This window comes from Dipodomys spectabilis, unplaced genomic scaffold, assembly GCF_019054845.1.
Source record: "Dipodomys spectabilis isolate Male_0828 unplaced genomic scaffold, ASM1905484v1 ptg000363l, whole genome shotgun sequence".
Taxonomy (NCBI): Eukaryota; Metazoa; Chordata; class Mammalia; order Rodentia; family Heteromyidae; genus Dipodomys; species Dipodomys spectabilis.
Window position 1 is genome coordinate 2,612,471 of NW_024871040.1, and position 27,951 is coordinate 2,640,421.

A 27,951-nucleotide genomic window follows, 5' to 3' on the forward strand; every position below is an offset into this window, starting at 1 on the left:
AGCTCGGAACCCGCCAGCCGGGATCCTGGGATCGACGGAAGATGCAAGCGGTAGTTACGTGCAGACAGGCATGCCGGGAACCTTGGGTCCGAAGCCGCTGAGCATCCGCAGGTGGCCTGAGGCTGGCAGGCTCTGGGAAGTCCCAGTGTTGGGACGCCGCGTTTGCTTTGACCAGAAAGGCTTCCCGGAATGTTATGAGCTCGCAGCCAGGTTCCGCGCTGGGCCGCAGTACCTTAATTAGTAAGCTTATCCGGAAGTGTGGGATGCCTGAAGTGGGACACCAGCCGGAAGTGCCACGCCATTAGAGCAGAGCTTGCTGGGAAATGTGGTTCTTCTGGGCTGCCGGGGCGGTGGCCGCAAATCCTGCGGACCCGGTGGCCAGCCCGGAGTGGACCCGACATGGCTGGGCCGGGTGGCTCCGGGGGCCCGATAGGGGCCGGGGCCCTGGCAAGTGGGGCACGCTCCAAAGTAGCTCCGAGTGTGGATTTTGACCACAGCTGCTCAGACAGTGTTGAGTACCTGACGCTCAACTTCGGGCCCTTCGAAACAGTGCATCGCTGGCGGCGCCTCCCACCCTGCGACGAGTTCGTGGGTGCCCGGTATGGCGAGGTGGAGGAAATTCTGCGGGCACGGGGAGCGGGGATGTCATTTGGGGCGGTCTTAGGGCGGGGTCTAGGGACGAGACCCAGAGGTGTTAGTTTGGAGTAAGATCTGGTATTGGGCTAGTTAGTGATGGCTGGAGCAGAGGAGGAAGTCCCACAGGTGGTGACCCTGGGCAGGATACTAGAACTGTTGTGTCTCCCGTTTGGGTTCAACAAATTGTGCGGTGGGGTGGGACATCCAGGGTGGTGTCAGACACCCCCACGTGTAGGTTCCTTGAGAGTAATTTAGGATTTTGTTCTGCACATCTTGGTAGTGGAGAGGTGTCATCCATCTTCTGTGGCAGACCCATGTGCAGTCCTATTCTTTGGATGCTGCCCACTTGGGTACTGGCCTCAGTACTCTCCACACTTTCTTTCATTCTAGGCGCAGCAAGCACACGGTGGTGGCATATAAAGATGCCATCTACGTTTTTGGTGGAGACAATGGGTGAGTCTGAGCATCTGGGTTTTTAGACCCTATAGAGAGAAGTCTTGTGGTCCGAGACGGCCTGCAGAGCGTCACTGCTGACCTTCTAGACATTAGCTAAGCACTGAAAACCCCAGCTTTTACACCTGTGAGGTTCTCTGCACTTACCTTTCAGATCATAGTAAAAGTTAAAATAAGACCCTGCCCTCCACCCCTTCCCTCTGAACTTTGTCCATATGTGCACCTTACAGCCAAATGATAGAGAAAACACAGTTTTATTTTCTGCATGTTTGACTTATGAAGGTTTTACCTGCATTGCTATAAACTCCTGGCAGATCAAATGACCTGATATTCTGTTGGTGGGCACACTCCATTCACATGAACTGCCACCAGTTAACTTGAGGCTGGTTTCTTTGTGTTAAGGGTTGGTCCTACCCATAAGTCCTAGTCCCACCTTTCAGTCCCAGTACCTGGCCCAAAGCCTAGGAAAATCACTGCAACCTCGGTCCTGGTGGTGAAGAGGTTGTTGATTTGGGATGGGATGGATATTCAGGACTGTATCAAGACTTGCAGACTGGGCAGAAGGGCCTGATTCCCTTACATAGCCCATCTTCACAATTTTTACCTAAGAGCAGGCACAGTGACACATTTGTGAATGCAAATCAGAATGTGTGTTTTTTTTTTGGCACATATCCCTGGATATCTCCCAACCTCTGATTAAAAGCTCAGGACTCGTGACTGTTAGTGAGGCTTACATACATGTACACTCACTGCTCCTCGGCCCTGTCCCTTTGTGGCCCCAGGCCACTCTGACTGCCTTACTACACTTAGAGTTTCAACCCTCCTGCACAGCCTTTTGTACTATTTCCTCCTTCCTATACTTTTTCCTTCTCTTTTGATGTTCTTTGTAAGAACTTTCCCTGGCCCCTAGTCTCTGATCACCTCCATTTGTCCTCTAAGACACACAGATATTGGTTATAATCTATCATCTCTGCTAAGGCAAAGTCTGTGCTCTCTTCTGGCTGTGTGGCAGCCCTGGTACCCACATCAACTGGGGGGGGGGGCTCCTTGTGGTCACCACTTCTGTCCTTTGGTTATTGGCTGATTGCCTAGCATTGGCTAGGTCCAGGAGTTAGTGAGTCAGCCTGCCGTTCCTGCTGACCCCACCCCCACCCCAGGTACATATTGTGCCCATCTCCAGGGTCATATCCCCGGATATGCCCTGGGACAATATCCTACAAAGCTTATGTACCCAATGCAACCTTCTCTCTGGCTGCCTTTCAGAAAGACAATGCTCAATGATCTTCTACGGTTCGATGTGAAGGACTGCTCTTGGTGCAGGTAGGCAGCCCCCTTGTGAGCCAGGACTCTGCCATTCCTTCCAGAATCCAGTGGTAGGCTGGGTTGACTTAACAGAGTTAGCTTATTATGGAGAGCCAGAGACAAGCATGGAAGAGAGACAGGGCCCCTGGGTGTCAAGCCCATAGCTTCTTAGTGCTCTTTTCCCTCTCCTGGGTGTCTGTCCCTGACACAAGTACAGATTATTTTGAATCCTGTTAACTAAGGGAGGGTGTCTATTTGGTCCAGTTGTAGACCCCCAAATTCTGACCATACAGAGCCCTTCAATCACCAGACCTTCTCTTGAGTCGGGGGCTGCTATGAGATCTGATCAGGACAAGGATGAGCTGTGACTAGTGAGTTTTTCCAGGATTGATTCTGTACCAGTAAAGAATGTCACCAAGAGGCTGGCAGAAATGCTTCCTGTCTTGTCTTTGCCCCATGTGGCCCATCATCTGTCAGGAGACCCACACAGGCAGTGGACAACATATAAACCCTCTCCACCACCCTCCCACAGATGCCCTCTTCAGCTGTGTGGCTTTGGGCAAAAGATAGATTCCCTTTGTGCTCAGCTCAGCAGCCCTATCTGGAAGCAGCTCATAGTTTACAGGGACTTACTAGGCTGAAGGGGCAGAAAATACTGGGCTTCCTAAGCAATACCATCTAGTTACACAGAAACACAGGCCTATACTTTGTGCTGTTACACTCTGGTCTGTAGAATATCCTCTTGATTTCCAACAGCCCTTTGGGATGAGGTCTCATTGTCCCCATTTGGCAGAGGAGTATTTCGGGGCTCAGAATTATGCAGGACCCTTCCTCACTGGCTGTCACCCACTCCTGCGTAGGAACACTGCTCTGGGCAACAGTGACTGCCTTTTCTTTCACAGTCAACTTTATAATAAAACTACTTTTTTTTTTTGTTGTTGTTGTTGTTGTCAGTTCTGGGGCTTGAACTCAGAGCCTGGACACTGTCCTTGAGCCTCTCTGTGCTCAAGGCTAGTACTCTACCACTTGAGCCACAGCACCACTTCTGCCTTTTTCTGTTTATGTAGTACTGAGGAATTGAACCCAGGGCCTTATGCATGCTAGGCAAGTTCTCTACCACTAAGCTACATTCCCAGCCCCTACAGCTAACTTTTTTTTTTTTTTTTTTTTTGGTCGGTCGTGGGGCTTGAACTCTGGGCCTGAGCACTGTCCCTCAGCTCTTCAGCTCAAGGCTAGCACTCTACCACTTGAGCTACAGTGCCACTTCTGGTTTTCTGAGTGTTTATTGGACATAAGAGTTTCATGGACTTTCCTGCCCGGGCTGGCTTTGAACCGCAGTCCTCAGATCTCAGTCTCCTGAGTAGCTAGGATTACAGGCATGAGCCACTGGCGCCCAGCTCTATCTTTTAATGAGTAACTTTTTCAGCACTGAGGATCAGATTCAGAGCCTTGTGCATACTAAGCAAGTGCTCTACCACAAACTGCATCTCAACTTTTTTTTTGGGTCCGGTCATGGGGCCTGAACTCTGGGCCTGGGCGCTGTCCCTCAGCTCTTTAGCTCAAGGCTAGCGCTCTACCACTTGAGTCACAGCGCCACTTCCGGGTTTTTTCTTTTTTGTTTATGTGGTGCTGAGGAATTGAACCCAGGGCCTCAGGCATGCAAGGCAAGTGCTCTACCACTGAGCCAACTTCCCAGCCCTGCATCCCAACTTTTGACTAAGTTGTAAAAATCACTGTGAATACTTCACAATTCTTTTTTTTTTTTGGTCGGTCATGGGGCTTGAACTCTGGGCTTGGGCGCTGTCCCTGCACTCTTCAGCTCAAGGCGAGCTCTCTACCACTTGAGCCACAGAACCACTTTCGGTTTTCTAGTGGTTTATTGGAGATAAGAGTCTCACGGAATTTCCTGCCTGGACTGGCTTTGAACCGTGATCCTCAGATCTCAACCTCCTGAATAGCTAGGATTACAGGTGTGAGCCACCGGTACCCGGTTTACTTCACAGTTCTTTATCAAAAATTGTTTAAGTGGCCAGTACCAGTGGCTCATGCCTGTAATCCTAGCTATCCAGGAGGCTGAGATCGGAGAACCAAGTTTCAAAGCCAGCGCAGGCAGGAAAGCCACAAGACACATGTTCAATTAACCAGCAGAAAGCCGGAAGTGTACGTATGGATCAAGTGGTAGAGAATCAGCCTGGAGTAGAAAAGCTAAGGAACTGTGCCTAGGTCCTGAGTTCAAGGTCTGGTATTGGCACAAATTGCGTAAGTGTAGCCAGGCATACATCTGGTATACATCTGTAATCCCAGCACTGAGGAGGCTGATGCAGGAGAATTTTGAAGCCAGAAAAATTTGATTCACACACACACACACACACACACACGCGCGCGCGCGCGCAGAAGTTGGGCACCAATGATTCACACCTATCATCTTAGCTACTCAGGAGGCTGAAATCTGAGGATTACAGTTCAAAGCCAGCCTGGGCAAGAAAATTCATGAGACTCTAATTTCCAATTAACTACAAAAAGCTGGAAATGGAACTGTGGCTCCAAGTAGTAGAGTGCTAGCCTTTAGCACAAAAGCTCAAGGACAGTGCCTATGCCATGAATTCAAACCCTAGTATTGGCATAAAACAAATACACAGAAATTACTTAAGTATAAAACCTAGAAAATAAGTAACTCTGATCAAGTGGTACAATTTTTTTTAATTCAGTAAGTAAAATTTAGGGCCCTTATGAGGCATAGCTACAAAGAATGATACTGGTCAGTGATCCTAGGGTGGCAGAAAGACCTAGTCATATTTTACGGTCTAGCTGCAAATCAAAATTACAAAATGTCTGCCATTAAAAATTTGTGGGCATTGCCAGGTGCCGGTGGCTCATGCCTGTAATCCTAGCTAGTCAGGAGGCTGAGATCTGAGGATCGCAATTCAAAGCCAGCCCGGGCAAGAAAGTCCCTGAGACTCTTATCTCCAATAAACCACTCGAAAACCGGAAGTGGCGCTGTGGCTCAAGCAATAGAGCGCTCGCCTTGAGCTGAAGAGCTGAGGGACAGCACCCAAGCCCAACGTTCAAGCCCCACAACCGACCACAAAAAAAAAAAAAAAATTTGGGCAAGCCAGGCGCTCATGGCTCATGCCTGTAATTCTAGCTAGTCAGGAGGCTAAGATTTGAGGATCTTGGTTCAAAGCCAGCCCTGGCAGGAAAGTCTGTGAGACTCTTATCTCCAATTAATATCAGAAAACTGGAAGTGGTGCTGTGGCTCAAGTGGTAGAGCTCTCATCTTGAGCTGAAAAGCTCAGAGACAGTGTCTAGGCCCAGAGTTAAAGCTTCACAGTGGACAAAAGAAAACAAAACAAAACCCAGAAGCTGGTACCAGTGGCTCATGCCTGTAATTCAAACAACTCAGGAGGCTGAGATCTGAAGATCACTGCTTAAAAGCCGGCCCAGGCAGGAAAGTCAGTAAGACTCTTATCTTCAGTTAACTTGGACAAAGCAAGAAGTAGAGCTATAGCTCATTTGGTAGAGTAATAGCCTTGAGCAAAGAAAGTCCATGAGACTCTTATCCCCAATTAACACCTGAAAACTATGAATAAGCTGTGGCTCAAAGTGGTAGAGCACTAGCCTTGAGCAAAAAAACCTCAGGGGCAGTGCCTGACAAAAAAAAAAAAAAAAAAAAAGCTCAGAAACAGCATTGGAGCCCTGAGTTCAAGCCCCAGAACTGGCAAAAGAATTAGAAAATTTAAAAATTCCCCAGAGATTAGAAACAGGAGAATCACAGTTTGCAGTAACAATAATGCAAGACCCTAATTGAAAAGCTCAAAAACCAAAAAGGGATGGGTATGGCTGAAGTGGTAAAATGCTTGCCTACCAGAAAAATTAAATTCTCAGACTCATAAATATGGAGGGAGAAGTATGGATCTTTTACATCCAGGTATTGGTAGTTATTTGTGTGTGCTGGTCCTGAGATTTTCCTGCCCAGGCTGACTTTGAACCAAGATCCTCAGATATTGGCCTTCTCAGTAGCTAGGATTATAGATGTGAGTCACCAACGCCTGGCTGGTAGTAGTTTTTGGCAATAGGATTTTCTAAGAGTTTTAATGCCTGTCACTTTGATTCTTTTCATATTGATATTTCAGAAGTTTTTATAATGGAAACTATCACCTTTGAAAACATAAATGTATCTGTTGTGCATTCTGTAGTCCCAGTGACTTGGGAGGATGAGATTGGAGGATGACTTAAGCCCACAAGTTTGTGTGACCAGGCTGGGCACCATAGTAAAACCCTGTTTCAAAGAGTGAAAATAAATAAAAGGGCCAGGAGCTGGTGGCTAATGCCTGTAATCCTAGCTACCCAGAAGGCTGAGATCTGAGGATCCTGGTTCAAAGACAGCCCAGGCAGGAAAGTCCTTGAGATTCTTATCGCCAATTAACCACCAGAAAACCAGAAGTGGAGCTGTGGCTCAAAGTGTGAGAGCCCTAGCTTTGAGCAAAAAAAGCTCAGGGACAGCACCCATACCCTGAGTTCATGCTCCATGACCAACAATAAACAAACAAATACATAAATGGAAGCCAGAAAGCCAGAAGGGGAGAGAAGGGGCATCCCTTGGGGGGTGGGGCATGGACCGTCTAGCTGACCTCTGCTGACTTGGCCCTTGTAACTACTCTAGAGCCTTTACAACTGGTACCCCACCAGCACCCCGCTATCACCACTCAGCTGTTGTCTATGGGAGCAGTATGTTTGTCTTTGGTGAGTAGTAGCCTTTTGCCTTTCCTGGGCCTGCAGATACCCTGTCTTCCTGCCAACCCCTCCCAACATGGTATCTTCATGTTCTATGTCTGGCACCTGTTCTCTGTCCCCTCTGCTCGGTCCACTGGCCTGCTCTGAATTCCTGTGCTGGGTGGGAGGTCCTTTTCCTCATTGGTCCCGAGCTCCCAGGGTTGTGGTGGCTAGGGCAGGACATGGTATCCTGCTCAACTCTGTGTCTCCAGAGTCCAGCATAGGCAGGGCTGCAGGTAGGCAGTTGTGCCCAACAGATTTGTGCATGGAGTCTCAGTTTGTGAGTTTTCTGTGGCCCCAGGACCTGGTACTTGAAGACTTTGGCAGTGTTTGGGATGTGACTCTTGCTCTCTCTCTACCTAGGAGGCTACACTGGAGACATTTATTCCAATTCTAACTTGAAGAATAAAAATGACCTCTTTGAATACAAGTTTGCAACTGGTCAGTGGACAGAGTGGAAAATTGAAGGGCGGTAAGAGACTTTGTTGTCGTACTTAACAGCCTGAGGCTGGGAGACACACAAGAGCACTCAGTAGACAGGAAAGAGTGATAAACACTAGTTCTCACTACCTACTTCTGTTCCCTGCTCTCTGTAGATCCTCTTCTTTCAGAAGAGACCCAGATGGGAATAGATGTTGTGCCTGTATGGGGATTGAACTCAGTTCCTCACATGCTAGGGTAGTGGTCTACAATTGAGTCACATCCCAGTCCTACATCTGAACTTATTTAATTTATTTATTCTTGTGCTGGTAATGGGGCTTGAACTCAAAGCTTTAGCTTTTGTTTGGTTTTTTGCTCAAGACTAGCACTCTACCACTTGAGTATAACACCACTTTCCAGGTTTATTTTATTTTATTTCTTTTATTTATTGTGGTTAGTTGCAGGTAAGATTCTCACAGAATTAAGTTGAGTGTTGGTGGTTCATACCTGTAATCCTAGCTACTCAGGAGGCTGAGATCTGAGGATTGTGGCTTGAAGCCAGCTTGGACGGAAAAGTCTGTAAGATTCTTATCTCCAATAAACTCCCAACAAGTTTTAAGTGGAACTGCGGCTCAGGTGGTGAAGCATTAGCTTTGAGCAAAAAATGCTCAGGGATAGTGTCCAGGCCCTGAGTTCCAGCTCCAGGACTGGTATACACAAAAAAGTGTCACAGACTTTCCTGCCCAGGCTGGTTTTGAACCACGATCCTCAGATATCAATTTCATGAGTAGCTAGGGTTTCAGGTGTGAGCTACTGAGTGTCCAGCTACATCTGAATATTTTATTCAGCTGCTCCTCAGACTTCATGAAACCAATATTTGGTGCTATTGCTTGTTTCCCCAGCAGTCAGGCGGATGTGGTTCCACCTGCTCATTTGTGGCCTCTATGCTACCACATGGGGCTCTGTGCCCATGTGGCACACATCTGGCCTCTCCTGCAAACATCCTTTCTTACTTTCTCCTTTGTGCTGCAGGTTGCCTGTTGCCAGATCAGCCCATGGGGCCACTGTGTACAGTGACAAGCTGTGGGTCTTCGCTGGCTATGATGGCAATGCCAGGTAGGCAGTGACTTGACCTATTTACCCATCTCTGAATGTACTGTTGGGCAGAGTCAATCTCTTTGGCATTCAAGAGCTCCAACTGGGAAGCTTGGCTTATCAATTTTGAGCATCATTTTGGGGTTTCTCAGGAAAGGTTATAGAAGGAAGAGATTTTAGGACAAATAACTGTGAGTCTAGTGAGTGGAGCCCTAGCCAACCCTAGGGTCTCTTGAGTGAGGACCCATTGGGATGAGGATACTCCAGACCTTAGGGAGGAGGAACTCAGAAAGTCCAGCAAGTTGGAGAGACAGCAGCAGTGGGTTTTAGCCCCAGCCCCCGATTTCTGCTTTGTTAGAGATATTTTCTTCCTTATTTCAAAAGTTCATTTTACTGGAGTATTTATTTCTGATTTCAAAAGTAGCAGATGCAGTTGTGCTGTCCATTCATGTTTCCCTACCCCAAGAGGACAACTGAGTAGGGGCTAGCCTTGTTTCATTCTGTCCAGGATGTGCAGAGGACCTGGCATGGCATGGCTCTCATGAAGTGCCTTTCTTCCCATTGATGTTCCTCCCTCATGGCTACACAGCAGTCTCCTGACCCACATCCCTCCTGGCCAGGCCCAGACCCACCTGACAGCCAAACCTAAAGTATCTTAATCTGTTTGTCATGATGTAGGTTGAACGACATGTGGACAATTGGCCTCCAGGACCGTGAACTCACGTGTTGGGAGGAGGTAAGGGAGTCATAGTATAGACATGGATGAGGGGCCATTGGAAACCAAGTGCCATGTGGCAGAGATTGTTTCTTCCCTTTGCCAAAATGAAGCCTTCCTCCTTCCCTAATGTCCTCCTAGCCTACACCCCTAACAGCAATTGGGTGATGACTAAAGACAGCAGCTCTGGGGTTCAGGGTGCAATGTCCCTAGCAGCACTGGGGTGGGAAGATGGGGGCTCTTTGAGCCCTGGACAAGCACAGTGCCAAATGTGATGAACAGATGTAATCTTGGTCTAATCCACTCGTGTGTGTGTGTGTGTGTGTGTGTGTGTGTGTGTGTGTGTGTGTGTGTGTGTGTGTGTGTAGATGTGTGTGCATGCCTGCCTGTCCAGGGACTTGAACTCTAGGCCTCAGTGCTGTCCCTGAGCTTTTTTGCTCAAGATTAGTACTCTGCCACTTGAGCCATAGCTCCACTTCTGGCTTTTTGGTGCTTAATTGGAGATAAGAGTCTCACAAACTTTCTTGACTGGGCTGGCTTTCAATTGTGATCCTCAGATCTCAGTCTTCTGGGTAGCTAGGATTATAGGTGTGAGCCACCAACACTCAGCGTTCATTCACTACTATTTGAACATAATAAGAGCAGCGTGCCATCCATTGTCCTGCTCACTGCCTTCTTTCCCTTGGAAAAATGTTGATTTTAGGCTCTGATGATTTCAGCTCTAAGGTGGGTCCATGAAGTGGCTAAGGTGGGACTACTAGCCATTCAGCAAAATATGAGTCTGTGAACCTTCATTTACAAAAGAAGTTTTAACAATAACGTTCCCAGCTGGGCTCACCCCCAGTGGCTCACACCTGTAGACCTATAGTCCTAGCTACTGAGATATGAGGATTTCCATTCGAGGCCAGCCAGGACAGGAAAGTCCATGAGATTATGTCCAATTAATCAGCAAAAAGCCTGAAACACAGCTGTGCCTCAAGTGGAAGAGTGCTGGCTTTGAGCAAAAAAGTTCAGGGACAGCACTGAGGCCTAGAGTGAAAAAGCTAAGAAAAAGAACATGGAAGAGTGAGCCAAGGTCCTGTGAGGCCCTGGCTGAACTACACCCCCTACCCCAGGTAGCCCAGAGTGGTGAGATTCCACCATCTTGCTGCAACTTCCCTGTAGCGGTGTGCAGGGACAAGATGTTTGTGTTCTCAGGACAGAGTGGAGCCAAGATAACCAACAACCTCTTCCAGTTTGAATTCAAGGATAAGACGTGAGTGTCCTGATTTCGAATGGAGCTTGATTAATGCTCATACCTATGTCCGGCAGTCATTTTTGTCTTGTTTTCCCAAGCTCCCACAAACAACAGGAACATTCAGCCTGGAGTAGGGATATGTGGCACCCCCTGCAGGCCCCTCTGAGTATAGCTATGGTTCAGCAAGATAGAGCCTGGGCCAGAGTTCCAAAGTGTTCCAAAGCCTCACACTTCCTGACACTGAGCCATAGTGGGCTGTATGAAGCTGGGAAGGGGTGGTTGCAGAGCTAAATAAATAAGGCAAGGAATTCTGGGCACACACATCTGACAAAGGGTATAGCTTCAGGCCTTTGTACCCTGGGCTGGTCTCTACAGAGACCACAGATAGACTTCAGAGGGGGGCCTGTAGTAGGGAGTATGCAGGAGGAAGCAGAGCCTTGATGCCAGTACTGATTCATTATCATGTTCTCCTAGGTGGACACGCATCCCTACTGAGCACCTGCTCCGGGGCTCCCCGCCACCCCCACAGCGGCGGTATGGTCACACTATGGTAGCCTTTGACCGCCACCTCTATGTATTTGGGGGTGCAGCTGACAACACACTGCCTAACGAGTTGCATTGCTATGATGTGGACTTCCAGACCTGGGAAGTGGTGCAGCCTAGCTCTGACAGTGAGGTACGTGTTGCCAAGCTACAGGTGTTGGGGTAGGAGTTCCTGGCAGGGTAAAGGGATGGGGTGGGGGTCCTGACCTACTGACTGGAAGCTGATGACTTCCATCCCAGGCTCCCAGCCTCAGGGAGTCCCAGGCTCCAGAAAGTTCTAGAAAAATAGGGCCAGAACCCTTGAGGCTCTGTCCCTCCAGCCCTCTTGCCTTTACATTCCTACAACCTGGTGTGTGATAATCTCCCTCATCCTCTCCTGTGTTGCTGTCCTGCATCCCTCCGCCTGTGGCTCCTCTTGCTGACTGTCTCCTGACTTCCTGCCTTTCTCTTGCCACCAGGTTGGTGGGGCTGAGGTGCCTGAGCGGGCTTCTGCTTCCGAGGAACTTCCTACCCTGACCTCTGAGGAGCGAGGTGGCTTCAAGAAGTCCCGAGATGTGTTTGGTTTGGATTTTGGTACTACTTCAGCTAAGCAGCCTGCCCAGCCAGCATCAGAAGTAAGGCTTGGGGACCCTAGCACAAGCTCCATCAACCTCTGCAGAAGGATGTGATCAACTTCCCACAAATGGAAATCTAGTCCAAAGCCCAGACATGCTTGACGGAGGGGGCGTGGTCTGCATAGTGAAACAGGCATAGCTCTTTGAGGCCAAGTCCTGATGGACAAACCAGGGCCCTGGGATCCCATTCTTTGCTATCTGGGGCCAGAGTAGCAGCTTGGGCTGGTATTCTGCTCACTGTGGGATCTTCATAGCCCATCTGCCCCAGGGCTTGGGCTCTTTGCTGCCAGGTGGAGACATGTCCCCATTCACAGCCTGGCTCCAGCCAGCCCCATTGCTGACACTTGCCTTACCCTTTGTCTTCTATGTTGTCCTCCCCAGTTGCCCAGTGGGAGGCTCTTCCATGCGGCTGCTGTCATCTCTGATGCCATGTACATCTTTGGGGGGACAGTGGACAACAACATCCGGAGTGGGGAGATGTACAGGTTTCAGGTGTGCTGCTTATGGATCTCTAGGGGCTGCTGGGGTAGCCAGACCCCAGTGATAGGGAATGAAGGAGGCCTAGAGGGTGGGAAGGTGGAAGTGGACTTGTGCCATGGTGCTTGTTGCTGGCCTAACCTGGAAGACAGAAGCTTCTCTGAGAGGTCTGTAGTGGGGTGGGGGATTCCAGACTGAGGACAGGCTGAGGTGACACTTGGGGTAGTCTCAGCTTCAGAGCAGGGTGGGGGCACACAGAGAGCTCTGAGCAGAAACAGTAGAGGGAGCCAGGCCAAGTGAGGGCTTCAATCCCCCCCACTCCCCCCCCCCACCCCAGAGGACATGGCAGAGGCTTCCTTTGGTAGCCCCTTAACTAGGTTTAGAGGAGAAGGTGGTCAGGGCAGGGGTCCCAGAAAACCATGGTGCCAGGGACAGTCCTCTGGAGAGATGGGATGTGGGACGGGGCCAGTATGAGTTCCTGGGTCCAGGTACAGAGTGGAGACAGCGTAGCCCTGCCAAAGCCTGGGCCCTTGAAGGCAAGTGTGGTAGTGGGAACCCCTCCTCACACAGGACAGAGGGGACAGTCCTGCTCCCTCTCCCCCCAGTAAGGCCTGCCTTGTCTCCTGACCCTGTTGTTGGTGACAACAAACAAGCAACACTGGTGTCTCCTTCCACAGTTCTCCTGTTACCCTAAGTGCACGCTGCATGAAGACTATGGGCGGCTGTGGGAGAGCCGGCAATTCTGTGACGTGGAGTTCGTGCTGGGGGAGGTGGGTGCCCTTCCTATGCCTACAGGGTGGGAGCATGGGTTCTCAGAGGCAAAACTGGCCCTCCAGTGGTGCCCCCCCCTGGGGCAGGGTCCTGTGCCCTTCACCCACACATTTTCCTTCCTCTAGAAGGAGGAGTGTGTGCAGGGCCATGTGGCCATTGTTACTGCACGAAGCCGCTGGCTTCGCAGGAAGATCGTTCAGGCACGAGAGTGGCTGGCCCAGGTGAGTTCTTCCCTGATCTCCCTTGGCTGGATAGCTGTATCTGTTGGTCCTTGGGTATTCTTGAGTTCCTTCTTCCCCTCAGAAGCTGGAGGAGGAGGTGACCTTGACTCCCAAGGAGGTCTCTGGTGCAGCCATAGGGGGGGCACGCCCACCCCTGCTACGAGTGGCCATCCGGGAGGCCGAGGCCCAGCCCTTTGAGGTGCTCATGCAGTTCCTCTACACTGACAAGATCAAGTACCCACGAAAAGGTCTGAGTGGGCTGTGGGTGGGAGTGGTCAGCAGAGTGGGAGGCAAGGTGCTCCTAGGCCTGCTTTATAGATGGGACCCTCTAAGTACAGGCTCTGTCACCATTATCACCTCAGATCACAGCAGCTGGAAAATGGCCCCGCTGCCACTAGGAGCTCTGTCCCACACTCATCTAAGGAGGAAGCTCTGGGCCCTATTCCCAGGCCCTCCGCTCCAGGTCTCTCAAGGACTCTTGTGTGTAGGCCATGTGGAAGATGTGCTGCTCATCATGGATGTGTACAAACTGGCCCTGAGCTTCCAGCTAAGCCGCCTAGAGCAGCTGTGTCGCCAGTATATTGAGGCCTCTGTGGACCTGCAGAATGTGCTGGTTGTGTGTGAAAGTGCTGCCAGGCTACAGCTGGGACAGCTCAAGGTGCAGCTGGAGTGCCCACCGGCCTGGGCTCCCCTTGGAGGGAGGGAGAAGTACTCACATTGAGTCCTTAACCTGCTCCCCATTTGCAAGCTCCCTGCCTAGCTTGTGTCCCTTGGCCTGATCCTGCTTGCCTGCTTGGGCCTGTCTGTCCCAGGAGCACTGCCTGAACTTCGTGGTGAAGGAGTCCCACTTCAACCAGGTGATCATGATGAAGGAGTTTGAGCACCTCTCATCCCCACTGATTGTGGAGATTGTGCGGCGGAAGCAGCAGCCACCCCCTCGCACCCCTTCAGATCAGCCTGTGGACATCGGTAAGTAACCCTTGTTTCTGTCCTGGAATTTGGGAGGGATGGTGTTCATCTTGGGTAGGAACTAAGGAACCATAAAGAGCACCTACCTGTCAGGCCCTTGGGTCAGGGGGTGACTGTGCCCCAAGTGTTTCTGGGTACAAGGGCACTGCAGTTTTCTTTGAAGAACCCTCAAACCCACAAGGCTTTCCAGAGCAGACTACCAGCAAACCATTTCTGGGGGTGACCTGGGTAGTGCTCTAGCTGGAGAGTCAGGTGTGATTGCTCCTCTTATTTCTCTTTACCCAATTTGGTTTTGTTTTGTTTTTTTGTTTTTGGGTCCAGTCGTGGGGCCTGAACTCTGGGCCTGGGCGCTGTCCCTCAGCTCTTCAGCTCAAGGCTAGCACTCTACCACTTGAGCCACAGCGCCACTTCTGGCTTTTTTCTTTTTGCTTATGTGGTGCTGAGGAATGGAACCCAGGGCCTCAGGCATGCAAGGCAAGCGCTCTACCACTGAGCCACCTTCCCAGCCCTCTTTACCCAATTTGGAAGGTAAACCACAGGCTCCTTCCTCCTTCCCCTTGGAGCCTGTGCTGACCACTGGCTTTTGGTGACACCTGGAGTGGCCACAGAACACTGATGGGCTGAAAGCCCAGCTTGAAGCTGGGAGGAGGGCACAGTGGGCCATGTTGTAGATTTATAGGTGGCAGGTCTAAAGGCCATGTTGGGGGCTACTTTAGTCAACCTGAGAGGCTGAGGGAAGAAGAGAATGGAAGCAGGTGGCACATTCTGGCCTGGAGAAGCTTTGTGCAGGGCAACAACATGGACAGTGTGGAGAGATGGTGCCCAGGGTGACTTCAGGCTGGAATACAAATCAGCCCCATAACTCAAGATCTGTTGGAGAGTAGGGCCACTTGCTTAGGTCTCTCCACATTCCCCTAGGCACATCTCTAATCCAGGACATGAAGGCATATCTGGAGGGAGCAGGTGCAGAGTTCTGTGACATCACACTGCTGCTAGATGGCCACCCAAGGCCAGCCCACAAGGCCATCCTAGCTGCTCGCTCTAGGTGGGTTGAGGGCCTGTGAGGGAGGGTGGGAGGAGGGCAGGGTCAAGATGCTGGCTTTGCTCACCTAAGACTTGAATGTGTTTCACCCTATTTGCAGTTACTTTGAGGCTATGTTCCGGTCCTTCATGCCCGAGGATGGGCAGGTGAACATCTCCATTGGGGAGATGGTGCCCAGCAGGCAGGCCTTTGAGTCCATGCTGCGCTACATTTACTATGGCGAGGTCAACATGCCACCCGAGGACTCACTGCATCCTTATACCCTGAGGGTGCTCCTAGGTCATAAGGGAGGAAATTATAGCCCACCTGAGCCCTTCAGGATCCAGCTGTCCTGTTTTGCAAGGCGATTATGGTCTAGTGCCTCACTTTGGAGGATTTTCCAGTGCCTGGTGCTAAGCCTAGTGTTTCCTAAGAGCCCTGAAAGCAGCTAGCCAGGAGGGGTTTGTAGCCAGGATGGATGGAACAATGGGTCAGTTATTCTGTGTGCCAGGTGAACAGACAAGTCATTTCTCATCCTTCATTTCAGTGGAGTTTGAACATGGTGCAAGGGTACCCATCTGGCTATTGTGTCTCTGTAAATGTATATATAGGAAGCAGAGGGTTTTTGTTTAAATCTTTTTTTTTTTTTTGGTCAGTCTTGGGGCTTGAACTCAGGGCCTAGGCACTGCCCTTGAGCTCTTTTTTTCAAGGCTAGCACTCTCCCACTTTAAGCCACAGTGCCAATTCTGGTTTTTGAGTAGTTAATTGGAGATAAGAGTCTCACCGGACTTTTCTGCCTGGGCTGGCTTCAAACCTTGATCTTCAGATCTCAGGTTCCTGAGTAGCTAGGATTACTGGTGTGAGCCACCAGCGCCTGGCTTTGTTTAAATCTTGATTAGGTTCTCTGAGCCTTTGAGTGGTTCAGAAGTTGTTTATAGAGCAAGCCAGAAGCCTGGCTTGCTCCCTGGATTGGAGGACTGGGGTAGCTGAGTGTAGGGGTCAGGCAGTACCCTCCCAGGGGATGATGGGAAGTAGTAGTTGGATGGGCTTCTTTTGGCTGGCAGCTCCTTAACCCACCCATAGCTACCTGTTTGCGGCCCCCTATTACTACGGCTTCTACAACAACCGGCTGCAGGCATATTGTAAGCAGAACCTGGAGATGAATGTAACTGTGCAGAACGTGCTGCAGGTAGCAACCCTGGTGCCCTTGGGTCTCGCCACCCCATTGAGGATAGGTGAGTTGGGGTGGTGTTTTAGATTCTCGCCATTGCAGATCCTGGAGGCAGCTGACAAGACGCAGGCACTGGACATGAAGCGGCACTGTCTGCACATTATTGTGCACCAGTTCACCAAGGTCAGTCCCACTCTGGTCCTCAGAGTTGCTCTCCCTTGTCAGGCCCCAGTGGGTGTGGGCCAGGGGCTGAGCCAAAGCAGAGCTGCCTGTGCACAGGCCACTACTCACTTCCGCTTCAGAGCCAGCCCCCAGCTCTGAGCAGTTTGGACTCTAACAAGACTCAGCTGCCTGCTCTGACCCTTATATGAGTCTAATTCCATCTTGTTTTGGTCATTTGTGCAGGTCTCCAAGCTGCCCACACTTCGGTCCCTCAGCCAGCAGCTATTACTGGACATCATAGACTCTCTGGCCTCCCACATCTCTGACAAGCAGTGTGCAGAGCTGGGTGCAGACATCTGAGCGCCCACCAGTATGGAGCATGATAAGCTGCCTGCTTGGTGCACTGCGGACTGTCCTGACCACACCTGTGCATGCAGAGTGGTCATACCTTTAGGGCCAACCTCCAGGGTGCTCAGAGCTTCCTGAGAGGGCCAACAGGTGCAGGAGGGGCCGCTTATTTTATTGAGAATGAGACAGGTCTCAGAGTGAAACAGGACCCCCTGCCTTCAGCCGTTATCCTCTTCTGAGCAGAAGGCCAGGGCTTAGTAATGAATACTATCCAGCAGTGAAGCGAGGCTGGGGGTATGGCCTTGTGGTCAGGCATGGGCTTTGGAAGGCTCAGCCTGGTTCCTGTGGTCTGTGTGTCATGGATTCAGTTTTGGGTCATGTTATCAGGACCTTTCTCTAGGAAGGAGGAAGGCAGCTTGCCAGAATTACTGCCCAGGATAAACAACTCACCTTAGTCTATAAGGAATTCTGGCAGTGAGCTCACAAATGGGCACCAGTGATGGTAGATCTGGAGTTAAGAGCCCTGTGGTTTATTCTCAGTCCACAGGGAAGCCAAGCTGAGCTGGGTCTGGTTTCCAGAAGGAAGTCAGCAGAGATGCCCCCCTCCCCCAAGTATTTATTGTCATAGATATGCCTCTATTAAATGCTACCAACACATGCCTCCTGGCAGTCTCCACTGCTGGTCTTGGGCCATCAAGCTGTGCAGACCCATGGCTTGGCAGACACTTAGATGTGGGTGTGGCCAGTCTTGCCTCATTCTTTACCCACGTTGTCAACATCTTGCCACCAACATGTGGTCACTCAGTCACAAAGGGGAGAATGGCTGTGGGAAGTGGCCAGCGGTCCCTCCCTCATCCCCCCACCCCCTCCAGCCCAGAGTGGGAACTACACTTTCTCACTCTTGCATCTGTTGGGTCCTAAGGAAGATTATCTCCTGTTGCCTGGGCTGGTTGCTGAGGATAGGCCATCGCAACCTCCCATTGCCCTAGAGCAGGTCCTATGTGAATATGTCCTCATGCAGAAAAGTTTAGCCTTTCTGGGAAAAGAATGCAGAAATGCCTTTGTCCTGTCTGCAAGGAAGCTGGAGCTCACCTTGAAAGAAACCTCTCAGCTCTTCTCCTGGCTTCAGAACCTGTTTCCTTTCTGGCCCATGCTCCATACAAATGTGCCACAGCTGCAGCCCTTGCTGTGGGGCCCCAAGTGTGTCTATGCCCTTAGCCAAGGTGGCAGATCCATAAAGCCCGCCAGACTATGTAGAAGTGACCTGGTAAGGGTGAAGGAAGTGTAGAGCAGGAGCTGAGGCAGGTGGTTAAGGGGCAGTTCCTAGGAGGATGAGGGGCTGTCAATGCACAGCCAGGCAGACCAGTATGTCACATCTTCACCAGATATGGCTCTTGCCATATCTATTGGGACAGCCTCATCAAAACCCCTCAAAGAAAGGCCAGCCCAAACCTGTAAACCCTGCTTCTTGCCAACCCTGTAATTGGTCCTTTGATTCTGTCTCCTAGACATAAATTATTTTATATAACTAAGGCCCTTAAAAGCAAATGTAACAGTAGGAAATAGCTGTGGGTACATACGCTCGACTGGATCCATAGTTATATGCCTATGGATAGTCAAAGCTACCACAAGCCCTTCTAGGTTCTCCTGGGTTGAAGAAAAATGAGAAGCCAGGAGCTATATGCCTGCCTCCAAGATCTATCCACCTCTTCCCACACTTCCAAGAAATAAAATTTCTCTTAGGGCCTTGCCATCTACGGACTATAGCAGCACCAGCTCAGATGATTGTCATCACAACCCTTTTGCTGATGGGGACAGGCCCTGTGGTGAGCAATGCAGGGCTAGCCTGACTTGCCAGGAAAATGGAGCCTGTGGATAGTCTGTCATGGCTAGGCATGGTGGTATAGACAAAATCCCAACTACTCAAAAGGCAGGGGGGCAGGAGGAACTTGAGTTTAAGGCTAGCCTGAGCAAAGGTAGTAAAACTCCTGTCTCAAATGAAGGGGCTGAAGGTGTAGTTCAAGTAATAGTGCTTTCCCAGCATGAGAAAGGCCCTGAGTTCAATCCCAGTACTGCCAGAAAAAGAAAAAGATGGTTAAGACTTCTGTAAAAATATCATCTAGACTTTTGTGTTTAACCACTGTCCCTTAGCTGCCTTTTTCTGCTCAACTGGTGTTCTACCACTTGAGCCACAGCTCCAGTTGTGGTTTTTGGTGGTTAATTGGAGATAAAAGTCTGAGAAGACTTACTTTCCTGTCCTGGCTGGCTTCAAATTGTGATCCTCAGATCTCGGCCTTCTGAGTAACTAGAGTTACAGGCCTGAGTTACTGGTACCCAGCTGGACTGTTCTGTGACTGGTCTCATACCATCCTGTGCTTTCAGAGAATGCTGTGGGTCATAGAACTGCATGGACAAGACTGGCTGTCACCTGTCTATTTGTGTGGCACTGAGAGGTGCGCTCTTAAGAACAAAGCTCTCAGAAACCCACATATAAAAGCTTGGATTATAGGTCTGAGCTCTCCTAGGGCTGTGTCTACTGTGTATGTGGGAACAAGTTTGGTATTCTCAGCTAAGCCAGACAATAGGGCTTCTTTCTAGAATCCACTTTATTAATAGCATCTGGCTGGCTGGTCTGCTGAGTAAGTTTAGATCAAGTCCCTTTCTATGCAATTGTGAGGCAGGGTTAGAGCCTCGGTGGATGGCACCTCTGTTAGGCCATGCTGCTACTTAGCTGCATAGCAAAGTCATGCACATGCTCCTTCAGAGTCTGGCGGGCATCTGCTTGTGCCCGTTTCTCCCGTGCCCGCTCTTGCTGCAGCTTAGTTAGACGTAAACGTAGCCGTTGCTCTCGCCGCTTGCAGGCCTGTAGCTGGCGTTGAGCCTTATCCAGGGCATCGAGGGCTGCTTCAGCCCTCCTCTTCCAGAGCAGGGCACTGCCCACCTGGTAGCTGTGCTCATTCTGGATGTACGCTCCGGCAGGTGGTGGTAAGCGCAACATGTAGGCTGAAGGGGAGACTGGTCGTGGCTCCAGAGGAGAGGGCTGCCGCTCTGGTGAGGGCTGGGCACTACATCCTGCTTCATCTGCCTGGGCACCTAAGGGACCCAGAAGGTCTGAAAAGGGGCTGCTAAGGCCAGGCTCCAATCTCCCAGCTGGAGAGGCAGGCAAAGTGGCAGGTGCTGAGGCCTCTTCCACAGGAAAGCAGGTGACATCCGCAGGAGGAGGCGGAGAAAAGGGAGTTGTGGGCCCTCTGCCTTCAGAACAGCTGGAAGAGAAAGAAACTGACAGGCTAGACTAAGGAACTGCCAGATCCTGTTTCATGATCCCACTGATCTCTGGAGTCCCCTCCACAGGGGGAGTAAGAACCCTGTGCAGCAAGACTGCCAAGCAAGATACCCTAAGCCCAGTCCTTTAGTTTTGGGGTGGGAGTGCTGCATCCCCCCTCCCCCCACCTTGAGCCCCCATATATAACACATACCGCTTCCTGCAACGCTGGAGACGGCTGACATCGGGTGGACCAGGTGGGTAACAGTGCCCTTTGACTTTGTTTGTCCTGCGCAACTTGGTGAAAGACTCAAATATGGTAGGGACTGCTCCCTCTTTCAGCCTGTGATAACCACTGTGGGGAACAATAGCCTAGATGAGTTGGAGAAGAGACCAAGTACTACTAACACCCCAGCGTGGGTTTTTTTTAGTATTAGGGCTATGAGAGGCTGGAAGGTACAAACAGTAAGTTTAGGAAAATGCCAAATTATTGAGAGTTCTACCAATCTTATAACAAGATAGGACTAGTTGAGGTGCTTGGAAACCACTCACTGAGTTTGATCATCCAAAGAGAGTTCTTGGGCTTCCTAGGAGGACTGGGCATCAAACACCCCTAGAAAAGCTGTTTTTCTCTAGTGTCACTGGCAAAGTGTGGGGGGGGGGGGAGGGGGACCAGGTTTGCCTTGCTCCCTCCCACCCCGTCCTCAAATGCCCCCATCAATATGTTTCTGCCTCACACTCTGCCCCAATGTTGGCTGGCGAGAAGGCCCACCTGATTCCCACCAGCTCAAAGCAGGTCTCCTCGAAGTGTTTGGAGCAGAAGTAGATGTACTCAGAGGAGGGGTCCCACAAGCCTTGGCCGCTGGGGTCCAGTCGCTGACAGTTGGCCAGCCACAAACCGCGTCTCGGGTTGTCCTTCTTGGGAAGTCTGCAGAGCCACAAACCCTGAGCACCAGGCTGCTGGCAGCCCTGGGCTCATGATGATGTCCACGATCTCCCAAGGCATGTTGCCAGGAGACTCCCGCGACCCTGCCGGGTAAGCAACCCCCACCCGGGCACAGACACGCAACTGAGGTCTCGAGAAGGAAAGCAGCTTGCTTGGCTCAGCGTCATCTAACATGAAAGAGTCAGAGATCAGTAAGTCTAAGTCTTACACGTCCCAGCTTTTTTTTCAGGCCGGATTCCATCGTACCCGGACCGCCCCTTTCACCCTCCCACTGACAAATTCAAGCCGCCTTGGGCTTGAGCAAGGCGCCGGGCACATGCGCAGTCACAACCGAAAGCGGCGGACTCCACTGGCGCATGCGCACGTTCGCCCTCACGCACCAGCACGCACGCACGCTGACCTGTGGAAGGAGATGCCGCGGTTGCGCGTCTCCCGCGTATCCCGTGTGCAGCAGCCGGCGGCGGAGCAGTGACGCGGCATCTGGGGAAGGGGTGGGAGCTAGGTCGCTGGCGGAGTGGTTTCGCGCCCCCCGCCGCCACTCTGTTGCAAAGGGTCTAGGCCCGTCGGGTCACCGGCGACCCGATCTCGTCCCAACCCTGTCCCAACCCGTCCTCTTCACTCCCGTCAGCGGCACTCACGGTCTCGCCATTGCTGCGCCGCCGAAGTCTCGCGAGGTGTGGACCGCGGCGGAAGTCGGTACCATAGAGACTCCGGCGCGGGCGGCGCTCGCCCCGGAGGCGGGGCCTGAGCGGCGGCGGTGACCTTCTCTTCCCGCCCGTTACCAACTCGCTCAAATGTGCGTCCTGCCACTCGCGTGGGTCTTTTCCTAGCCCGAGGGTAGTTTCATAAGCACCCGGGCACAGATAGAGCGTCCTGTGTGGTCCGGCCGTACCCGGAAGCCTGCCTTGGGAAGGCCACCGGAAGGAACAGTCAGTCGAGAAAACCCAGGATCTTAAAAGAACCCGGCCACAGCGTACTCAACCGGAGGAGGGCGGGCCGGGCTGGGGGGATGTCTCGCTGCACGCCCCTTATCCTAGCGAGGGAAGAGGGGGAGTTAGGCGAGAGGATCGCGGCGTAGGCAGGCTGGAGCCCCTGTATTTGGAAAATGAAGCAAACAAGGCTTGGAAGCATGGCTTGCCTAGCAAGTACAAAACCCTCGTCCCGGCTTGTGAGGGAAAGCGGTGAGCCTATTGTACCCCCACGGTAATGAGACCCAGATGAGTGGCTGTCACCCCAAGTCTGTGACAAAAGAGCCACTTTTGTGCACGCCAAAGTATGGTGAAGGACTTAAGGTTTGAAGTAAAGCCGTTTTCCAAATTCCTACATCCAGTTGATTAGAAGTCTTTAACTGAACAGATATAATTCCCTATGAAAAAAACTTTTCCCAAGACAAATGAGCTACAACCCGGCAAGTAGAGCACACAGGACAACTATCTCAACAAAGAAATTTTAATAGTAAATATATTCTGTGCTATTACAGTGGGAAGTTAAGAGGTTGGTGGCCAGCCACACCTTGGCCCTCAGTATTCTTCCCCTTCTTCAGCCTCTGCTTCCACAGAATCCACGCCCACCTCTTCATAATCCTTCTCCAGCGCTGCCAGGTCCTCCCGGGCCTCGGAGAACTCCCCTTCCTCCATGCCTTCGCCCACGTACCAGTGCACAAAGGCTCGCTTGGCATACATGAGGTCGAACTTATGGTCCAGGCGGGCCCAGGCCTCGGCAATGGCGGTGGTGTTGCTCAGCATGCACACAGCCCTCTGCACCTTGGCCAGGTCTCCCCCAGGGACCACAGTGGGGGGTTGGTAGTTAATGCCCACCTGCCCGAAAAGGAGAACATATAAGTTAATTTTGGCTTCAAAAATGATAACATTTAATGTCTTGGGTGTGTGTGGGGAGAGTCCTAGGATTTGAATTTATGGCCTGGGTGTTTTCTTTGAGCTTTTTTTTCTCAAGGCTAGAGCTCTACCACTTGAGCCACAGTTCCACTTCTGGGTTTTTGTTTTGTTTTTGGTGGATAATTGGAGATAAAATCCTCATGGACTTTCCTCCCAGGGCTGGCTTAGAACTGGGACCCTTAGATTCTCAACTTTCTGAGCAGCTATGATTATGGGTGTGAAACACCAGTGCCCTTGCTTAATATTTTTTAACTCTAAAGTTTTTTTTGTTTTTGTTTTGTTGTTTTTAGTTGGTCATAGGGCTTGAACTCTGGGCTTGGTGCTATCCCTGCGCTCTTCAGCTCAAGGCCAGTGCTCTACAGCTGGGGCCACAGCACCACTTCCGCTTTCCTAGTGGTTAATTGGAAATAAGAGTCTCATGGACTTTCCTGCCTGGGCTGGCTTTGAACTGTGATCCTCAAATCTCAGCCTCCTGAGTAGCTAGGATTACAGGCGTGAGCCACAGGCCCCGCTACTCTAAAGTTCTTTTAGGATTTACCCACAGAAGAATACTGAAAGGATCCATCACAGGGGACTACATGGAGGCAGGCAGGCACAGGAGAAAGATTTTACAAGGTTTATTAGAGGAGCCCTATTTCTCCCCAGAGAGGGAGCAACTGGCACCCTCCACTAGGTAGCAGCAGGATCTGGGGGCAGGAAGTGAAGTAGGTAGGAGCTCAGGAGGGTCTGTGCAGAGAGAGGGAGGGGGCCAGCTGTATGGTGGGAACTTTAGGGCTGGGAGGAGCTCAGGTCTGGGTGGAGCTGAGGACTAAAAGTGGGCATAATGCTTACAAGCACAAAGCAACATGGATAAAACATATGTGGACTTGAGTCAGTGTGATGGCAAAACTGGAAATGAATGTCCAGGATAGGATAACACTTTGATTATGGATCCACCCATACATTGAAACATGAAAAAGGCCAAGCAAAGGTGTCTGATGATGTAATCTTAGTTACTCAGGAGGCTGAGATCTTTGGATCAGGATTTGAAGCCATCCCCAGAGGAAACACCATGAGACTTTCTTTCCTTTTTTTTGGTGCTCTGGGACTAAAACTAAGGGCTTGGGTGCTGTCCCTGAGCTTCTTTGGCTCAAAGCTAGTGCTCTACCACTTGAGCTACAGTCCACTTCCAGCCTTTTCTGAGTAGTTTATTGGAGATTAAGAATCTCACAGACTTTCTTGTCCAGGCTGGCTTTGAACTGTGATTCTTAGATCTCAGCCTCCTGTGTAGCTAGGATCACAGGCTGTGATCCATGGGTACCAGCTCAGCCTTTCAGTTTGAATATTTTGTCACATACTTTTGTAACTAAAATTTGTTTCTGAGATACTCTCACTGTTGCTCAGACTGGCCTCAAAATTGGCTGTCTTCTGCTTCAGCCTCCAAAAGCCACCTGAGATTACAAGTATCTTCCCATCCAAACTCAGCTTAAAGTTTATTTTTAAATGTGGGAAGGACTAAATCGTTTGTGAAAGAATGTGTAATAAACTATACTGAGATCAATAAAAATGAACTTAAAACAAAGAAAACGTAACAGGGTTCATCTGGGGCTGGATGGAGGCTTGAACTCAGGGCCTAGGCCTAAGCCTCTTCAGGATCAAGGATAGCACTCTACCACTTGAGCCACTTTTGGTTTTTGAATAGTTAATTGGAGCTAAGAATCTTAAAAGGAGTTTTCTGTCCAGGCTGGCTTTGAACCCTGATCCTTATATCTCAGCCTCCTGAGTAGTTAGGGTTACAGGCATGAGCCACCAGCGCGCAGCTGCTACAGACATTTATTTGAACATGAAAGGCTTATGACTTATACTTCCCTGTACACCATCCTTCCTATAGGCACACAGAAATAGAGACTAATCTAGAAAAGGAAAGCAGACAAGGCATAGCATTTCCCTGTGCCCTCAAGTAAGTGTGCCTTGGATATCGACTTGCAAATGCCTCTGACTGAAAGAAAGACCCTATTCAAGTCCAAACATTTCGTAATTAGACACAGAGTAGAAGGTATCACCTTCTACTTAAGAATTCTTAAGGGCTGCAGTCAGTCCCATGTAAGATTTCCAGGTTGGTGAAATCTGCTCAGTGTTTTACATTTTACTGTTAAACTTTGTATCTGTCATAGGTATAGATAATCAGTACAGTTAGAGAGTTAGAGATAATCACTGTCAAGATATCTTTGTAAAGTCTGCTGCTTGCTGATAGTCATGGGGACTTCACATCCCCCAGTCCTACCTTAAATCCAGTTGGGCACCAGTCCACAAACTGGATGGTGCGCTTGGTCTTGATGGTGGCAATGGCCGCGTTGACGTCTTTGGGGACCACATCCCCCCGGTACAACATACAGCAGGCCATGTACTTGCCATGCCGAGGGTCACACTTCACCATCTGATTGGCCGGCTCAAAGCAGGCGTTGGTGATCTCAGCTACCGACAGCTGCTCATGGTAGGCCTTCTCGGCAGAGATGACCGGAGCATAGGTGGCCAGGGGGAAGTGGATGCGGGGGTACGGCACCAGGTTGGTCTGGAACTCTGTCAAGTCCACGTTCAGGGCCCCATCAAACCTCAGGGAGGCTGTGATGGAGGACACGATCTGCCCAATCAGACGATTGAGGTTGGTGTAAGTGGGACGCTCAATGTCCAGGTTGCGCCGACAAATGTCGTAGATGGCTTCGTTGTCCACCATGAAGGCACAGTCGGAATGTTCCAGGGTCGTGTGGGTAGTCAGGATGGAGTTGTAGGGCTCCACCACAGCTGTGGAAACCTGGGGGGCTGGGTAGATGGCAAACTCCAGCTTGGACTTCTTGCCATAGTCCACTGAGAGCCGCTCCATGAGCAGAGATGCGAACCCAGAGCCGGTGCCGCCCCCAAAGCTGTGGAAGATGAGGAAGCCCTGCAGGCCTGTGCACAGATCCGCCTGTGAGGAGAACCACAGCACACATGACAGGAGCCAGCACCTGCACAACCAGCCAGGCTCCCTCCCCCCTTCCCTCTGCACCGGACATCAGGAATGGCAAACCGAGGACCCACACACTGGACACCAAGACCTGTGCAGACTCAGCTGGACTTCTGATTCCAGACCCTGAGACTGGCCATAAGGACCCATCCACCACCCAAGGCCCCACTCTCTCCACCAGGACCACATCCACACGCAGTCTTCTGCGTGCTGTTCTTACCAGCTTGCGGATCCGGTCCAGGACCAGGTCGACGATCTCCTTGCCAATGGTGTAATGGCCTCTGGCATAGTTATTGGCAGCGTCTTCCTTCCCAGTGATCAGCTGCTCTGGGTGGAAGAGTTGCCTGTATGTGCCCGTGCGCACCTCATCTGCAAAGAGACAGTGTGTGCGAGACTCAGGCCCCCTCTGCTCACCAGCATGGACACCTGCCTGGCGATCGCTCAAGTCAGCACAGCACAGCACATGCTGTTCCTCCTAGGTCAACAGTGACTCCCTAGAATTTTCTTGTTTTAATTTTCATTTCTCTTTCTCCATTTGGTTGGTTGGTTGAGATGAGGTCTGGCTACATAGCCCAGGTAGGCTGGAATTCCACAGGGAGCTCAGGTAGGATTAGGCCTCATAATCCTCCTACCCAAGACCCCCAAGTGCTGGAAATACAGGTGTGCATCACCACACCCAGCACACTAAAGTAATGGCAGCTCAGTACAAATGCCAAATGGAAATAAGCTCTCACTTGCTCGCATGGGTCACTGGACAGAAACTCACTTCTTTTGACCTGCAACCACCTCAAAGGGAAGATCTTACAACTCCTTCAAACACCGGGCAGATGCCAGGTCAGTGTGACTGGCAGCACTCTATGCGGCCTGGCTCTCACAGGTTGTAATAGGAGACATTCTATCACCTCCTGGGGGACACTGGGAGGTGCTTGCCATCTCTTCCAAGCTGGAGGAACCACATGGATATTCTTTGTTGCCTTTTCATAGCTAAGAGCTAGCCAAGAGCCCTGCAGCATCACTACCGCATGAGGGAGGGAACCAACACCTGTTCACCTACACCTGGGGTCTGCAGAAGCCACCTGACAGCGAGAGATGGCAAGCAGGAGGACTCTCTCAGCCCATTATCTTCCTGCTGGCAAAGCAGCTTCCTTAGAGCCCAGGGTTTCCTCAGTTAGGAGCCTGTGTCCCACAGGCAGGAACTTTTCAGCTTCTCTCCCAACAGTGCTTGGAGCCTACAGCCACTTGTTCCCTCCTTTCTACAGAAGGATTCCAGGAGCCTGCATGGGGCTGAATGGAGGTGCTCCCGCCCTCCCAGGAAGGCCGCCCTCCAGGGCTAGAGCACCTACCGACCACAGTGGGCTCTAGGTCCACAAACACTGCTCTGGGCACATGCTTGCCAGCCCCGGTCTCACTGAAGAACGTGTTGAATGAGTCATCCCCGCCACCAATTGTTTTGTCACTTGGCATCTGGCCATCAGGTTGAATTCCATGCTCAAGGCAGTATAGTTCCCAGCAGGCATTGCCAATCTGGACCCCTGCCTGCCCCACGTGGATAGAGATGCACTCGCGCTGGAAACCAGAACACATACATGAAAGCCTTTACCTCCAAAGGCACCACAGTATAAGATATAAAAAACATCACATACAGTATTTATTCAGTGCTTCAATGTCTAGGGCTTTCTCAAAACTTTATTTCTAATGATGATTAAGTAACTCCTTTATTTCTCTCTCTTTATTTATTTTTTGGTTGCTCATGGGGCTTGAATTCTGGGCCTGGGCACTGTCCTTCAGCTCTTCAGCTTAAGGCAAGAGCTAGACCACCTGAGCCACAGCTCCGAATCCAGATTTTTGTTGTTTAGTACGAGATTAGTCTCACATACTTTCCTACCCGGGATGGCTTCAGATGGCGATCCTCAGATCTCAGCCTCCTGAGTAGCTAG

General features: G+C 50.9%; 3 protein-coding genes across 4 annotated transcripts; 1 reads left to right on the forward strand and 2 right to left on the reverse strand.

Moving 5' to 3' along the window:
* Positions 1 to 337: 337 nt before the first annotated feature.
* Positions 338 to 17,585, forward strand: Lztr1 (leucine zipper like transcription regulator 1). 2 transcript variants are annotated; one of them, XM_042666301.1, is made up of 21 exons: positions 338 to 599; positions 1,027 to 1,089; positions 2,353 to 2,409; positions 7,055 to 7,134; positions 7,528 to 7,636; positions 8,617 to 8,700; positions 9,358 to 9,415; positions 10,510 to 10,649; positions 11,106 to 11,307; positions 11,633 to 11,788; positions 12,170 to 12,280; positions 12,943 to 13,035; positions 13,162 to 13,257; positions 13,340 to 13,505; positions 13,746 to 13,915; positions 14,070 to 14,226; positions 15,145 to 15,271; positions 15,369 to 15,518; positions 16,331 to 16,436; positions 16,521 to 16,601; positions 16,824 to 17,585. In XM_042666301.1, the coding sequence occupies exons 1-21, from the start codon at positions 400 to 402 to the stop codon at positions 16,938 to 16,940; spliced, it is 2,523 nt and encodes an 840-aa protein (XP_042522235.1). In that variant the 5' UTR covers positions 338 to 399; the 3' UTR covers positions 16,941 to 17,585. The 2 variants fall into 2 exon arrangements, with proteins under 2 accessions (XP_042522235.1, XP_042522236.1); XM_042666302.1 differs by having other exon boundaries at positions 13,343 to 13,505.
* A 1,930-nt stretch (positions 17,586 to 19,515) lies between these two features.
* On the reverse strand, positions 19,516 to 21,811 carry Thap7 (THAP domain containing 7). The gene is made up of 5 exons (XM_042666205.1): positions 21,775 to 21,811; positions 21,537 to 21,616; positions 20,963 to 21,118; positions 20,405 to 20,545; positions 19,516 to 20,191 (listed from the first exon to the last, which is right to left on the reverse strand). Exons 2-5 carry the CDS (start codon positions 21,614 to 21,616, stop codon positions 19,639 to 19,641), a joined length of 930 nt encoding a protein of 309 aa, XP_042522139.1. The 5' UTR covers positions 21,775 to 21,811; the 3' UTR covers positions 19,516 to 19,638.
* A 768-nt stretch (positions 21,812 to 22,579) lies between these two features.
* On the reverse strand, positions 22,580 to 27,575 carry LOC122095976 (tubulin alpha-3 chain-like). The gene is made up of 4 exons (XM_042666330.1): positions 27,358 to 27,575; positions 26,235 to 26,383; positions 25,295 to 25,975; positions 22,580 to 22,953 (listed from the first exon to the last, which is right to left on the reverse strand). The coding sequence occupies exons 1-4, from the start codon at positions 27,476 to 27,478 to the stop codon at positions 22,657 to 22,659; spliced, it is 1,248 nt and encodes a 415-aa protein (XP_042522264.1). The 5' UTR covers positions 27,479 to 27,575; the 3' UTR covers positions 22,580 to 22,656.
* Between the last annotated feature and the right edge of the window lie 376 nt (positions 27,576 to 27,951).

Bases quoted from the DNA above. Each gene is read 5' to 3' on its own strand.
- Thap7 (XM_042666205.1), bottom strand. From the start codon at position 21,616: ATGCCGCGTCACTGCTCCGCCGCCGGCTGCTGCACACGGGATACGCGG. The intron at 21,119-21,536 runs GTCAGCGTGCGT...GTGGCTCTGCAG, and splicing joins CGCGGCATCTCCTTCCACAG to ACTTCCCAAGAAGGACAACC. The intron at 20,546-20,962 runs GTGGGCCTTCTC...TGTTCCCCACAG, and splicing joins TTTGAGCTGGTGGGAATCAG to TGGTTATCACAGGCTGAAAG.
- Lztr1 (XM_042666301.1), top strand. From the start codon at position 400: ATGGCTGGGCCGGGTGGCTCCGGGGGCCCGATAGGGGCCGGGGCCCTG. The intron at 10,650-11,105 runs GTGAGTGTCCTG...ATGTTCTCCTAG, and splicing joins TTTGAATTCAAGGATAAGAC to GTGGACACGCATCCCTACTG. The intron at 14,227-15,144 runs GTAAGTAACCCT...ACATTCCCCTAG, and splicing joins AGATCAGCCTGTGGACATCG to GCACATCTCTAATCCAGGAC.
- LOC122095976 (XM_042666330.1), bottom strand. From the start codon at position 27,478: ATGCCAAGTGACAAAACAATTGGTGGCGGGGATGACTCATTCAACACG. The intron at 25,976-26,234 runs GTAAGAACAGCA...TTCTCCTCACAG, and splicing joins TGGACCGGATCCGCAAGCTG to GCGGATCTGTGCACAGGCCT. The intron at 22,954-25,294 runs GTAGGACTGGGG...CTTTTCGGGCAG, and splicing joins GGTGCCCAACTGGATTTAAG to GTGGGCATTAACTACCAACC.